A 15,520-nucleotide genomic window follows, 5' to 3' on the forward strand; every position below is an offset into this window, starting at 1 on the left:
AATCAGTTGTTATAATCATGGCTTGAAAGTAGGGCTGAAACAATTAATTGGATTAATCGTGATTAATTGATTAGTGAGATAATCATCAACTAATTTAGTAATCAATTAACCATTAAGTGGAATACAGAGATGCTAAAACATGCCTTCAGCTTACAGAGCAACCCACTTAGAGCAGCAATTTAACCATAATTGTGAAAAAAAAATATGTAAGCATTTAACATAAGATTTCAGGAGCCTTTGGCTATCCAATGATTAATTGATTATTTAAAAAAAAAAAGTATCGACAGATTAATCAATTTGCAAAATAATTGTTGTTGCAGCTCTACTGTAAGTAGATCAGTTACTCGGTGTTAAGTAGTCTTCTTACCAAATACTTTTTTTCATTTGGGTAATTTCATTAAAGGCTACTTTTGACTTAAATAAAATATGATAAAGTAGTGCTACTCTTACTCAAGTACCATTTGTGGGTTCTCTACCATCCTCTGCTTACACTCCACATAAAACTTGGCTTATTAAAATTTTTTTTGCAGAGGAGGCGTTGTTTAATTGGGCCCCTGACAAGAGTGGACTGCTAAGAGAGTTCTGGGAGGATTACACGCTGGTGATGGAGACGCTGGAGGAGAATCAGGTTTCAACTCTTTTACTGTAGACATTATTGTTTCACAACCTGTTTTTATGGCCGAAGTATAACTGTTTCTTTTTTTTCTCCATCTGCAGGTTCATGTTGTCCGCCCAGTTTTAAACAGAATAGACACTTTAATTCAAGCAACAGCGAATGATAGTGAAGGTAAACTGAAAGTTTGTAAATATTGTGTTATTCTTTTTTTTTTTTTACTAATAACTTTATATTCTTTTTTTTTCAGGCTATCAGTTTTTTCCTTCACTAATAGGGGAAGTTAAACCAAAACTAACAAATCTTAAATGTTTTGTCAATCCTGCTTTCTTAGAGGTTATATAAAGAATATATCTAAGTTCCTGAGAGTTCACGGTATTTTTAAAAAAACTCACAGAACAGTTTGTGTACTTGTACTCCAGAATTTGAAGAGTTTATTTTTTTTTTTTGTCATTGTGACAGATTGAAAAAAAGTTAGAAAGTGCACAAAAAGCTTTCCAACAGTAGTTTTGGATCAATTTAAGCAAACCTTAACTCTTAAGAGGTTTTTGATTTGTGACCCATGAAACAGTTTGTGTATTTTTTTTTAAAGATGTAACTTTTTTGTAATTATAAAAGTTAGAAAAAAAAATCTGCAAATAGAAAGCCTCTATTTTATTTCTCTCTGCGACTTCAAATTCACAGTTACAAGCACTAATTACATACCTTTAAAAACTCTTAGAATAGAATAGAAAATCCCTTTATTGCCCCAAAATGGGGAAATTTGGGTGTTTACAGCAGCAAAGGTTATAGTAAAATGGGCAACTTAGAAAAGTGTGTAAAAATAACAGGTAGGAAATTACATGGAGTACCAACTATTTATAGTATTTAGAGTATTTATAAATTCTCTACATACATCAAACTGGTAAAATCAGCTAGCATGTCCAAACACTATAATGAGTTTGTAGTGGATAGTGAGCTATTTAAAATAAATTGCCTAAATAATTTAAATGTGTAGACTGTTATTCAACGTGAATTTTCTAAATTAAGAATGCTGGAGATTGTTAATGGATGCCGGCCTGTTTTGATTAGCATTGTTTGGTGGTTTATATTTTTTGTTTGTTTAATAGTATTTCCACTTTGCATTGTTTTAGAATTTTTTTTTTATGTCCTCACGGGCTGCCGTAGCTAATGAGGACAAGCCCTATAAAAGCTGGTAGAATCATTGTGCCAATGACTGAAATAAACAGTGTTCCCCAGTGAAAGCAGCGAGTTACATTTTGTTTAGTTGTTTGTATTGTAAGTTTATGTTTTGTATTCTAATATTTGTATATGTTTAAGTTTCCATGGTGACTAAGGAAACTGTGGTGACTGTGATGATTATGGTGGATCCACATCAAAGAAAATAAAACGCTAAATGAACCCATTGGGACTGGCTGAGGGATTGAAGTGCTGGGGAGCTGCTACAGAGTTAAATGCTAGTTTGTTGACCTGTGTTGCAGGGTTAGGCCTGTTCCACCCCTCCTGGCTGCTGTGTGTTTACCAACGCATGTTCCACAGTGAGAATAAATCCTTGATGAGAGAAGGAGTGTGCCATCTGCTTGAGCTACAGGTTCTAAGGCAGTCAGCATTTGCTGCGGCATTTTCTCAGGTATTTGCTACAAGGAAATTCTAATCATTATTACAAATTAACCCCCGTTGACTTTCTTTCTACCTTAAATCATTTCTGTGGTGCATTGCTCTCGTAGTTTGTCGTCGGTCCCTTTATGGATGTTCTCTCTGAAACATCCCTTTTCTGTAGGTGAGGATTTAAAAAAAGTTTTCTTTAAATATCAATAAATCTGTGGACTATGTTTTTAACTTTTATTAGTTTTAAATAACAGCACTTCTGGCTGTATGCAGGTCACCCGGGCAGAGTGTAGGAGATTGTCCGGAGCTGGCGGGTAAACTCCAAGTTTTCCTGGTCAACTTCTTCATGAGCCTGCCATCAGAGGACAGAGGTGCAGCAGAAGTAAAACACGTCTATGAGTCACATTTTCTTCTCTGTTTCTAACTGTTGTTGCTCTGTAGGTTGTGTTTTGCTTCAGCTGATTCAGCAGCTCGGATCAAAGCACTGGTGTGCAGTACCACTCCTCTTCATCTGCCAGGCTTTGTCCAAACTCCCTCAGAGTCCTCTGCTGAGGAGCAGCGGGCTCTCTGCTCTTCGGTAACTTATTTTCTCATTAGGATTGTCTTTGGAACACATTATTTTAGGTAAAGAGGCTAATTCAGTTGATGATGTGGTTTCCAGGGAGGTACTTCGCTCTACTATGATCACCCATCAGGTCCTGCTGAGAGGAGCTGCACAGTGTTTTTTACTAAAGAGCACCCTTTCTCTAATAGATGTGGTGAGATGAAGATCAAGTTTGTTTGAAATAAATGTAACATCAACAAAATGATGGTGATTATAAGAGAAACATTTTTATTTTAAGGTTTACTAAGTTTTTAAAAACAGTTTGCCTAAGTGGGATTAATATGACATTTTAGGTGCAATTGCAGTTAGTTATTTGTATAAAGATAAAATGGTTTTTCAGTCAAAGTAAGCATAAAATTAATTTTATTAATTTTTTATGGTTAAATTATTTTTCAAATTTGGTGTAAATATTTTCTTTTGCTTATAGTGCTAATAAATGTTTTATATGATAATTTTCTACATTATTTGTCTGATTTTCCCTGTCAGAGTTCCAACTTTGTGTTTTTTTTATAATTATTTGTTTTATTTAAAGATATAGGGGTCGATTTCATTCCTTTTTTTTTTTAAAAGACCAGACCTCTCCACTTAAAAAGAAATGCTCACGCACAACCCTGTACCGCTCCCATGAGGGAACACCTTATAAATGAGAGATCATGCATGAACCCATTTCTCCTCGTTCAACTCTGTTTTAAAGTTCCTGTTTGCATCGCTGATACAAGCCCACTTTCCAAAACAAGATTAGCAATTTTTCCACTATGTCAGACTCACCACTAGTAAGTGAAAATGCAGACGAGCACGTAGGACATCCTTACGTAAACGTATCACCAGAATGATTGACAGTTTGAAGGACCACTTACTTTAATTATCCTCCCCGGGAAAAAAAAGTCCCCCACTATGCCTTTAAGACTTGAAATAATCTGACTTCCTGTGTCTAATTTCTTCAATGCATTTAAAAAGTTACTAAGTTTTTACATTGCACTGATTTTACTCAACTTAATAATTCCTGTCCTTAAATAATATTGCTAAATTTAATGATATAAGTAAGATTAGTGACATAAATTCTCTAATAATCATGTTTTTATTATCTCAGAGTGAAGTTACCAGAGATGATGTGTTCAGTTTCCTGATGCATTTCCGTGCTGATGAGTCTTTGTGCAGAGGGACAACACTATGGAATGAGGTTTGCTCTTTTAACGCTCATTCAATCAAAATATATCCAATGCAGAAGTTGCAATAACTGATTGTTACTCCACATAAGTTGTGCATCTGGTTGTCGGAACATGATGGAAATTTCAAGCCCAGAATTCTGGATGGTGATTGCGTCGATGGCCCAGCACAAAAAGAAACAATAAGACTCTATGTTCAACAAGAAGTAATCGTTTATCTTCGTGTTCCAGCAAGCACAGGTGAGGCTTGTGTCTTACTGTATCTGTAGATGTGATGTGTTTGCAGATGATTCTAATCAAAGTCTGTCTTTCTCATGCATAGGTCAGGCAGAAAGGTTACCTGACATTAGAGAGGCTGATAAGTTGGCCAGGGCCATTCTGCTCTGTGTGGACATGGAGAGGAGGGAACTGAAGAAAGATGCCAGGGAAACTCTGAGGTCATTGCTGTCTCCACTACTGGACACCCTGAGCAGAGTCTACACCAATATCTACCTGCCTGTCCATAAGAGCGACAAGAGTCTGCAGCTTATGTTAAGACTGTTGCAGCTCAGCACAAGGCCACGTTGTCAGCAGCAAGGATTGGAAGGTTTGCATTGATACAGCAGTCAAATATCCACTAATGTTGGTTTTAACACAGTAAATGGAATTCATACAAATATTCGATTTAGATAATTGAAGAACAGTCATTTTTTTCGCTGTTGGGTCCCTAGTGTTCTGAAATAATAATGTAAAATTGATGAAAAGGAAAAAAAAAATACTCTGTCTGACTAAAACAAATGTTTAGCATTCAAGAGGTTTTGGGTAAAAATCTGTCAAAGTGTAAAAACAGGGAAAATGCCATATTTCAAACATACTCAAAGAAGTTCGTCAAACAGTGATTCTGGGCGCTTAACATTTTTTTCAGGAAGTGTAACTCATCTTTCATCAAATACATATTTTCCCCAAATAACCAATAAAATCTTTTAGCTGTAAAACAAATCAGGTAGTTTATGTTTCTATAAGCAAGCAGAAGGTTCCTGATCCTTCAGATTAGGACTTTTGGATACCAGATAGACAAGTTTACAAAGTTTGCTTATGGAAGCCTTTCCTGCTCTAACTGTTTTTCTTTTATTTGTTATTGTGGATAATTAGAGCTGGAATTGTTTTTTCCCTAAATAATCAGAATCAGAATTACTTTATGAATCCCTTGTGGGAAATTATTTTCTAGCAGTGCAACCATTTACAGAAGAGAGAAAAAATAAGATTGTAAGTACAAATAAGATAGAAGATTTACATTACATAAGGATTACATTATATACAATCAACAGTATTTACAATTTTCAATACTGCTCAGTACTAAATTGCCAATATTGCACATGGTCGTGTTATTAGACACAATAAAGTAATTAAATAAGAAGTAATGAAATTAAAGGACTTTCAGATCTGCAACCAGTCTTTAAATTAAAGGTATTATGGAGGATTTTTGAAAACGCTTACTTAGCTCTCTACTTTAAAAAAAATAAAACACATGCACAACCTTGTACCCGCACCCGAGATGAAAAGTCTATTAAACCTGTGCGAGAGCATGTATTTCTTCTCATGCACACTCTTTTTAAAAGTTTCTGTTTGCATCGCTCATAGAAGCTTACTTTCCAAAAGAAGATTTGCAATTTTTCCACTATGTCAGACTCACCAACGGTAAGTGAAAATAGGGACGAGCACGTAGGACGGCCTTACGTAAACATATCACCAGAATGATTGACAATTAGGAGGACCAAATATTTTAATGATCAAATGATGAGCAAAACAGCTTTGATATTAGTGCTAGATGTTTATAAGAATTCAACTTAAAGTGTCTAAAACAACAAAAAATAAAACTACAAAGTGCTGGAAGAGCAGAAGACAAATTAGACTTCTCATCTGTCCTTTTTCTGTTCAAAATTGCTTTGGAGCATAGAAATTAACAGACCAGAATTACAATAAAAGTATTCATACAGTGAGCCAAAGATAAGCATCTGTCCTATAAGGTGCCAACACGATATGCTACGCCAGCAGCAGCTTAATTCCTATCATTAGAAAAAACGCTTACTTAGCTTCCATGTTTGCAGTAAAAGGAAAACGTCATAAACGATGTCATCTACATCAGCTGATATAATTACTGTGTGTAAAAATGAATAATTACTACCTGTGTCTTTTGACTGCTTAAAGCTTAAATGGTGCCTATGGATCAAAGTAGGAGGAAATGGTCTTTAAGGGGAAAACATATTTAAAAAGATATAGATATATAACATCTTGGTCTATTCAGAAAAGGTAAAGGAATTATTATGTTTTTTTATTATTTAAAAACAAGAAAAGTTAGCTTTAGCAGAAGTTACAGCCTATGTGTTCTGAATAAGCTAAATGTAATAAAAAAAAATGATTACTGAAACAACCACAATGATACTAAAGTATTAAAGGCCAATAATATTACAGATGGGGTCTAAATGATGATGAGGAGAGGAATCAGTGCAAAACATTTTGGTTTGTACCAGCTAACACTCACTAGACTAAGCATTGTCTATAATAGGTCAGAGGGCATAAAAATGCAAATAAAAAGAAAATGCTGCCTGTTAAAAGAATCAGTAACCTATTGGTGCATATTTGGGGTCTTTTTCTTATTTTGATTACAACTCTTTTTTTGTGTGTGTGTGTGCGCAGAGGACGATTTGATGTTGGCCATTGAACAAGCTGTTGTTGAAGTTGTGGATCCAGTCCAGAATTTTATCCTAAGGAGGCTCTGTGGGGAGCTACAGGAGGTAATCCCACTGTGAAAGAGTATTTTTTAAATTAAAATAAGTACATTGAGGAGGTAAGTGAGGCACTTTGCCAATAAAAAAGGACAATTTAGATTTTAAAATGAGAAAATAACAATTGCATTGTCTTATTTTAATGTAAATAATAATTTAATTGGCAAATCATCTTATTTACCTACTAAGGTTAAGGGTAAGTAAAATAACCCTAACCCTTAATTGAAGACATTTTTATGTATTTCTAGGTGGTTTTTGCAATGCAGGAAGCAAAAAGAAATTCATAATTTTTCCTCCTTATTCACAAACCCAGATGTCTGCGTTTTGCTTCTTCCACAGCTCTTTGACGTTGAACGGGCTGATCTGTATCTCTGTGTCCTGAAGCAGCTGGCTGCACTGAGCAGCTCTCTACCTCATGGCTCTAAGAACATTCATCAGTATGCTTCGCCTAAACTCATCATGTATAGCCTTTCAGTGTTAAAAAAGCCAACCCAGCAGGTACGCAGTTAAATATATGCTCCCCGTCATCAGGTTTGCTGCTCAGTAATTCAGCACAGACTGTTTTATGTTGTTTTAGATCCCCTCTGTTGCAAACCAGGTGTCTGAGGCGGTTAGTATGGCATCTTTGGCTGCTGTGTGTGATCTGCTGCAGCAGGGAGGGACTAACATGTCATCAGAGACTGCCTCTGCCCTAAAGTCCCTCAATGATTATTTCTACACTTTTGACACTTCTACAAAATCTCAACCATCTCTTGGAAACATTAATAAACGTCTGATGAAACCACAGCTGTTAGATAGTACAAGGTTTGTGGAAAGTCAACAATAGAGTAAAATCATATTCATTAAATATCTAATAAATGTAAGACTCCCAGATTTAGAAGATTTTTCCCTTTTTTTAACAGTGACCTTGTGACTCAAGGCCTTCTGCAGCAGGACTGGGGGCGCATTGCTGCCAGCTTCCTGCGGGACCAGTGGGTTTGTCTAAACTTCCTGATCAGGTCTGTAGGGATCCCCAAAGTGTCTGAGACCCTCAGGGCTGCTCTGAGCTGCAGCGTTGAGGCTCTGGCTCTGCTACCCAGTGACCTTGTCCTGCCTGTGTTGAACTTTATGAACATGGCGCTGCCACAGGTGAGTCTCACCACAGCAAGAATGAATCCTGTCGGATCATGGAGGAGTTCTAGAATATTTCAGGATGGCTTCCCTTCTCCTTTATGACCTGATCTGGTTTGTTTTTAATCATAGCTGGTGGACGATGAGGAGGATCTCTGTGTGCAGGCTGTCAATCTGAGTTGGGAGCTTGTACAGGGGCTTAGCAACAATGCTCATGACTTCTGGCCAGCCTTACAAGGCTTCATTTCTATAGCCTTCCAACATGAGCTGCTGAAGCTGAACCATCAGCAGGCTCCAGCTCTGACCGCAGCGCTGAAAAGGGTGAATTACAGTTGGACAAAATAACTTCATCTTCTGTTATCCTCTACGGTTCTATTTCACATGTGGTTAAATGCTTGTTTTTTTTTAGATTTTTACGGAGGTAGTGGAGCTGTCTCAGTCAAAAAGTGGAGTACTTGGTGTCCTAGTTCAGCACTGTACTCAGACATGGCTGCCCGGTGAGGGAGGCAGCAGTGAGCTGGCTGATGGGATTTTTTCTAGCGTCTTTAACCACCTGGATATAGTCACTGAGGCTTGTCTATATGGACCAGTGTTCAGGAGAGATCAACGGTAAGTCCAAACAGCTTTCCCTTCCTGTTCCTTTATCTTCTTTTAACTATTATATGTGTGTTTTTTAAAGACTCATCCAAGATGTCCAAATATTCGTGGAGCAACTTGGTGAAAATTGTGCAGCTAATGTTGCAGTTGCTAGGTGAGTCAAGATGTGTAAGTTAACATGAACCACCACTAGAGGTCCCTCCTGGTGTGCTAATAGCTGTTGTGCTTCTCTCAGTGATAACAGGGACGATCAGCTACCCCGCACATGTGTGCTGACCTTCCTCAGCCGCCTGGATCCCTGTAATCAGCAGCATCAGAGACTCATAGAGGAGTTAGTGGTGGAGTTACTGAGAAAGGTACTCGTTGAATAATGGGCGGGTCGGTAAATGCTGCATCCATGTAGGTTACCTTATGCAATTTCTTTTCATTTCTAATATTTTTTTTAACAAAACAGCTTTAAAATCAATAATAGACTCGTGACTCATTTGTTACATCCCACTTTTAAAATAGTTTTTTTTTCTGTTTTTTTGGTTTTTTTTACCTTAGACACATATTGATCCCTCATACTTTCATAAATACTGATTATTAACAGCAAGGTTAGACCTTTTTTTTGTGCAGGGTTTACTTTATATGTCCCTATAATTATTAACTTGAAATTAAATCAAATGGTCCTTTAAAATGACTTGATTTTGCTGAGCTTCTTTTAACAAAATTTTTTTTTTATTACAAAATGAACCCAAGGTTAAATTATTTAACATAATTTATCGCATTTTGATTGTTTTAAGATAATTCATTTCTAATGATTAATACAATTTTTGTTTGTTTTAGTTTTTTGACAAGAAGCTAATTTATATTTCTCTGAAAATGTCAATATACTACAAAGTGACCAGTCAAACTAATAATTTTCATTTTTAATCCCATTCCTCAAAAATCTGGAAAACTGAAATTGTATGTTTGCATGCAGTGAAGGGAAGCACATATAACAGAACAAGTACTTCCTCATCCTGAAAGGAAAAACAAAGTTTCATCTGTCTCCTAAAAGGAAAAAACAGAGCAACTAAGATAAATGGATGTTGATTTTCATGAGCCAAAAAACAAATATTATCACCATGCAGAGGAACAAATTTGCCTGCATACAAATTTCTTCCATTTGACAGGAAAAAAATGGAAAAAATGATTAAATAGAAAATGCAGTTTTCAGAGAGCTAAAACCTAATAAATGGTTTTGCTACTGCTGGGGACAATAACTTTCATCGAGTGTTAATAGGTGTTTTACATCTCCTTGAAGGAAGTTTTCTACATGGACAGCTTCTATTTAGATCAGGTCTAGTGGTAACAGACAGTAATCACTAAAACAATGCTGTCTAAAAATATGGTTAATCACAATAATTCCTATTTTAATGATGGGGTCTCATTAAGCCAAGCTTTATATAACCGTCTACTTCATAAATAAAATAAATACTCGGGTTATTTTTGTCCGGTAGTAAAATTTTATTTTATCTCAAACATTTGACCATAAATAGATCATCTGCAAGTGAGATAAAACCTTCATGGTGATCTATTCCAGCTATCAAAGTGTGAACTAATTCAGCCACCTCCATCTCCACAGGACAGCCTCATATCCAAGGCTAAAGTCCGTTACTATAGCAACTCCCTGCAGCATCGCATCAAAAACAGAGCATGGCAAACACTGCTACTGCTGCTTCCCAAACTCACAGAGGTGAGTAGAAAAGAGTTTCAGAGACATTTTTTCTATAAATTTCAGTTTTAGGATCAAACCTTTTCTGTTTGTGTGCAGGAATTTGTTGCCACTCTGTTGAACAGCGTGTTTGAAGCTGGATTTTGTAGCAACCAGCCTTCTGTGAAGTACCTGATTGAATGGATGATGATTCTCATCCTTGTCAAGTATCCTCATCATTTGGACAGATTCTGGACCTGCTTCAGCTTTGTGAGCTCATTTTGTAGATGAATAACCAACTGAATAAAATTGCATATTATTAATTCCTTTTTTCTCTGCAGGACCACGAAAAGACCAAGACCAGCATTTGCACCTTCCTGTCTGTCCTGGTACACATAAGTGTCATTATTCCACATGTTGAGGATAAAGTAAGGCCATCTTTATTTTACTGCTCTATATGACTGTGTTATTCCTCTGTGCTTATGTCGATTTGATTTTCCATTTTTTTCTTTTAAAGGTCGACCAGCTGCGTAAAGCACTGGACATCATCCTGCAGTCGTGTTTCAACCACAACTTTAGTGTGCGTCTGTATGCCTTAGTGGCCCTGAAGAGGGTGTGGAGCCTTGCAGAAAGCGTGACAGAGGGTGATGCCTTCAGAGGACTGTCGTCTGTGGTGACGGCTTGTCTGAACCAGGCTGAGGCCATGCAGAACTCTGGGTTAGAGCTCAACACCTGCAGCAGGCTTGTTTTGTAACCGTTACAATGAGCTTATTTTAAGATGCATTTGCTGTTTTGTTTTTTTTTTCCTCTTAGAAATGCCAACAAGAACTGGCTGAGGATTCAGGGGCACTTCTTCTTCAGTGCTTTTCATCCCATCCGGGATTATAGTCTGGAAGTAGGTTCATTGTTTTGCAAGATTTCCTGAAGCACAGGTGGTAAAATCAACTGGCTTTCCTGTTTTTGTTTGTTTTTCAGACCATCTTCTACACGTTTCCTAGTCTGTCAGAGTTGGCTGATGATGAGTGGATCCCACCATGGAAGTTTGAAAAGCTCTCATTTGCTTGTGAAAGTCTATCAACGCCGTTGAGGAATCCTGCTCCAGATTTGGGCCGGCTCCAGCCTGGAGATTGGGTCCAGCAAGACCGAAGTACAGTGATGTTTCTTTTTAACAGTAGGACTCGCTAAACGACCAGGTTAGCTCACCCTCTGCTTACCGTTTGTGTTTATTGTTGCATTTCCCAGGCGAGCAGGATAAAGAGGAGCGCTGGGCTGAAGTGCAGAAGAAGATCACACCCTGGAGGTTGGGGGTCCATGAGCAGGAACCTGAACTAAAGCTGGTTCCAGCACAGAGGGCGGCTCGGCTCGGCAAGCAGCACGGCACCCTGCTGGTGGTGGCCTCACTGATCGACAAACCCACCAATCTGGGAGGTGAGATCCACTGACTTAACATGCAATCTAAGCTTTACAAAAAAAAGTTTTGTTTTGTCTAACGTCTTCACATCTTTCAAATAAACAAAAACAGCTTATCTCTACATTTATGTCAAAGAATATGAACATCACCTTACAAACCTATTCAAACCCTTTTTATCATTATATCTAAACATTTTTGATGGGCTGTTTGTTTAGATCCACTCGATCCATCGCCACAGCATGATGCTGCCATCACCATGTGTCAAAATAGAGATTTTCCTTCCAATTTATTCCTACCATATTCGGTAGAAAATGTAAAACCTTTTCTGGGGTTTTCACTAAAGGAACATCACCGATTAGATGAGTCTGAAACTTTTCGCATTAAGCTTTATTTTCTTTAAATGTGCTGTCGGTCTGATGGATAGAAGACAAAATGACACTTTCAATCCATGGAAGATTTTATTGTAACAATAATTTGAGCTTATAATAATCTATATTACATGGAGCAGACTTTATGAAGGTGTTGGCTTGTCTTTGTGTTGTTCCAGGTCTTTGCAGGACATGTGAGATATTCGGGGCCAGTGGTCTGGTTCTGGACAGTCTCCACCATCTCAATGACAAACACTTCCAGTCCCTGAGCGTCTCATCCGAGCTTTGGCTTCCTTTGTTTGAGGTGAACTTAGGGCATTAACTTTGTCACTATTTACTATCCATTTAAACATTGCATAAGATTTAAAGCCACAAAGTGCATCTTTGGTGGAGGTGGAGTTCTCCAACAAACAACTGAGGTAACCAGAGGAGATAGAGAGACAGTTGGAGTTTGTTTATGAATTAATAGACTGACTGACAGTAAGTGGTTACACTGGATTTAGATTTTTATGATAAAGTTGGTTAAATACAAATTCAGCACCGCTTTTTAAAGGTTTATTTGTTAGTGATGTTTTCTTCTGTTTAATCTACTTAGTTTACATCTGGAATACAAAGCAATTTGTGCATGAAACATGAAATTAAAAAGTTTATAGTAGGGCTAAAACTAACAATTATTTTGAACATCGTTTTTTTTTTTATTAATCGGATAGCAAAAGGTTCCTTTAAGAAGACTTTTTAATAAATTAAACCAGGTGAAACTAAAACGTTTCCACTTAAGGAAGTTCTGGATAGAGTATATTGACAGACAAAAAAGATTTTTATCTTAAATGCAAAATTTTAACTTTTTTTTTTTTAACAATTGCTGCTCAAAGTGGGTCACTCTGAATCAGAATCAGAATCAAGTTTATTGCCAAGTAGGTTTGCACTTACAAGGAATTTGACTTGGTGTTGTTGGTGCAGACAAAAAACAAAACAAAATAGCAAAATAAGATAGAATATATATAAAATATATATATATATATATATATATATACACAGAAGCTATATACAAACAGTAGACTCTGTCAGCTAAAGGTACATTTTAGATTCTATACTCCAGTTAACAATTAATCGATTACTAAATTAGCCCTAGTTTATAGTTTTTTTTAACATATATGTCTATCTGTAAGATAAATAGGAAAATACCAGTAGGGAGAGACTACATATAAAAGGAAGAGCTGATCTAGATGATCGTCCCACTGTGTATCACTGATTTACTGTGATCTATTTCTCTGTGCAAACACTACATGTTCTTTTTTTTTTTTTTTTTTTTTTTTCATTGTGATGCTATGTTTGTATCATCAACATAGCTCTGTCTTCCTCCAGGTGAAGCCTGTGGAGCTCACAGATTTCCTGCAGGTAAAGAAGAGCGAAGGTTACTGTATCGTCGGCGTGGAGCAGACAGCCAATAGTCAGAGCCTGCAGGACTTTAAGTTCCCTGAGAAAACGCTGCTTCTTCTGGGGTATGACAGCACTAAATATATCGAGTTTATAAACGGGGTCAGTTGCTGTTTTTAGTTTTTTTTCCACCCTTCTCTTTCCTCCACACCTTTCGGTATCCCTCAGTGAGCTGACGAAGCCAGTTAGCGTTCTCTCACCAGTTAAGTTCTTGCCCCTGCGAGGCTTCCTCCCCCCCTTCGCCTTGTGTACCTGTCGGGGCACGCTTCCCTATAATTGGCTCTCCCTGAGGGGAACGAAGGATACGAATTACTCAAACTGACACAATGAGGGTGATTACAAAAGACAAACCTGTATTATATGTTACATTTAGTGGCACCAAACTTCTTCTTTACATCCCAGTTGAAATTTGTGATCAGACAGACTGTTTTAAAACTGTACCTTCTTCATATGGTGGTGATCATGAGGCAGAAGGAGAACAACACTTCCACACCCACACCCCACACACACAAGTAGGCATTCTAGTTTGTTTAGCTCCGTTCAAACACTGAAGCCCTGCTGTTGGCGTAAGCACCTTGTGTGTAAACTCTCCCTTTAATGCTCCCACCGCTGCACTCGGCTCTGCACAGCATGGCCTGACTCTAATTTCCCATCAGCCTCTCTATTGTCTCAGCCACTTGCCCTCCAGATAAATGTAACCCATCAACAAGCGTTTGCTCGCTGTGAGGCTGACTGCTGAGATTAGATGCCAGACGCTTATTACCCTTTTATGTTTACTTTGCATGGCTGATATGGGACAGTGTATGTACTCTCTTTATTACAGTTTTATTATTGGAATTAAACGGAATTATTATCTTTATCAAGAGCCCGATTTTAATGTAAGGGGGGGGGGGGGAGTTTTAAATAAAACAAAAAATAGCACCTATTGAGGTTTTATTTCATGAAATCACAAACTTCAATGTGTGTTATTTGGAGTTAATGTGGTAAACCGACATCAATTCATGCATAATTATGAAGCAGAATGATGAATGCACAGGTTTTTTTCCCCTGAAAATGTGAAATGTCTTTGTTTAATTCAGCTCCGCTAAGTCAGTAGTGTGTAGCAATAACAACTAAAAATTTTGTAGGAAAACGTCTGTGATCAGAAACTTTTTAGCCACTCTACTGATGTTAAAGGCAATTTGGTACCCAGTTTGCGCTGGGTTTTATTTAGGGGCAGCTGATTTAAGGGGGTTGAATTTGTTGCATGCCATCATCTACCGTAAGAGTATACTAAAGCTTTTGTTTTGGGTGGTCATATAAAATCCCAATAAAACCTACCCTGATATGTAACACAATGCAATTGCAGTCAGAGAGGTGGGACCTTTTCAAAGGACTATAATAACAAATACTGAGTTTATATTATATATTATATTATTATATTAACTATGTCTGAGCTTTAGGTTAATCCTTATACCTTTGAGTTTTATTATAATCCATTTAGTTTTTTATTCATTAGTTTTATAAAAAGAGGTATCAATGACCAAGCAGACTAAATTGGTGATTTTTTTTAAAAACTAAGACAAAACCCTTGTTTAATTAAACAAAATCTCTTACACAATATATTTTTTGTCTGTTTCTTCTTCATAGCAATGAACGGGAAGGTATTCCTGCCAATTTGCTCCAGATGTTGGACGTGTGCGTGGAGATCCCTCAACAGGGGATCATCCGTTCCCTCAACGTGCACGTTAGTGCCGCGCTGTTGATCTGGGAGTACACACGGCAGCACCTCATCACTGGAACAAATGAAGCCGACTGATGTTGCTCCTAAACAAACTTCCAGAATCCTGTCTGGGTTCATTCTCATCTGAACAAATTTTATGCCTTAACAGGATCCTTTCATGGGAATCAGTTATTTTAACTAAATGTTGCTCTCAGCCGTCTGGAAAACCAATGGAGGCTGTTTCTGTGTAGCAGAGCTGCTGCATAAACATGTATTTGTTACTCTGACATGTTGTTTTTTGACTTTATTTAAAACTATATTCTGTTATAGATTTTTGCTACATCTTCTATAGTCTAAATGTTTTTTTATTCATCTTTTGAAATTAAATTGTACTTTTTGAAAATAAAGAAAATGTATTTTTTATGTTTGGCTTCACCTGATTTCCTTTTTTAAAATATTGA

The 15,520-nt window shown here is 37.1% G+C and overlaps 1 protein-coding gene across 1 annotated transcript; it reads left to right on the forward strand.

Annotated features, from left to right (window-relative positions):
- Window positions 1–530: 530 nt before the first annotated feature.
- Window positions 531–15,446, forward strand: tarbp1 (TAR (HIV-1) RNA binding protein 1; the record flags this gene model as incomplete). The annotated part of the gene is made up of 28 exons (XM_015402515.1): window positions 531–628; window positions 718–787; window positions 2,095–2,243; window positions 2,341–2,393; window positions 2,495–2,592; window positions 2,663–2,798; window positions 2,883–2,979; window positions 3,916–4,005; window positions 4,084–4,231; window positions 4,314–4,577; window positions 6,668–6,765; window positions 7,096–7,254; window positions 7,334–7,560; window positions 7,659–7,884; window positions 7,999–8,187; window positions 8,276–8,475; window positions 8,546–8,617; window positions 8,699–8,819; window positions 10,073–10,183; window positions 10,262–10,411; window positions 10,483–10,569; window positions 10,659–10,858; window positions 10,955–11,036; window positions 11,117–11,288; window positions 11,384–11,569; window positions 12,100–12,224; window positions 13,286–13,422; window positions 14,987–15,446. Coding segments are annotated over 28 exons (3,914 nt in total), but the record flags the coding sequence as incomplete, so codon positions are not given.
- Between the last annotated feature and the right edge of the window lie 74 nt (window positions 15,447–15,520).

This window comes from Cyprinodon variegatus, unplaced genomic scaffold (genome assembly GCF_000732505.1).
Source record: "Cyprinodon variegatus isolate N-32 unplaced genomic scaffold, C_variegatus-1.0 Scaffold1361, whole genome shotgun sequence".
Lineage (NCBI taxonomy): Eukaryota > Metazoa > Chordata > Actinopteri > Cyprinodontiformes > Cyprinodontidae > Cyprinodon > Cyprinodon variegatus.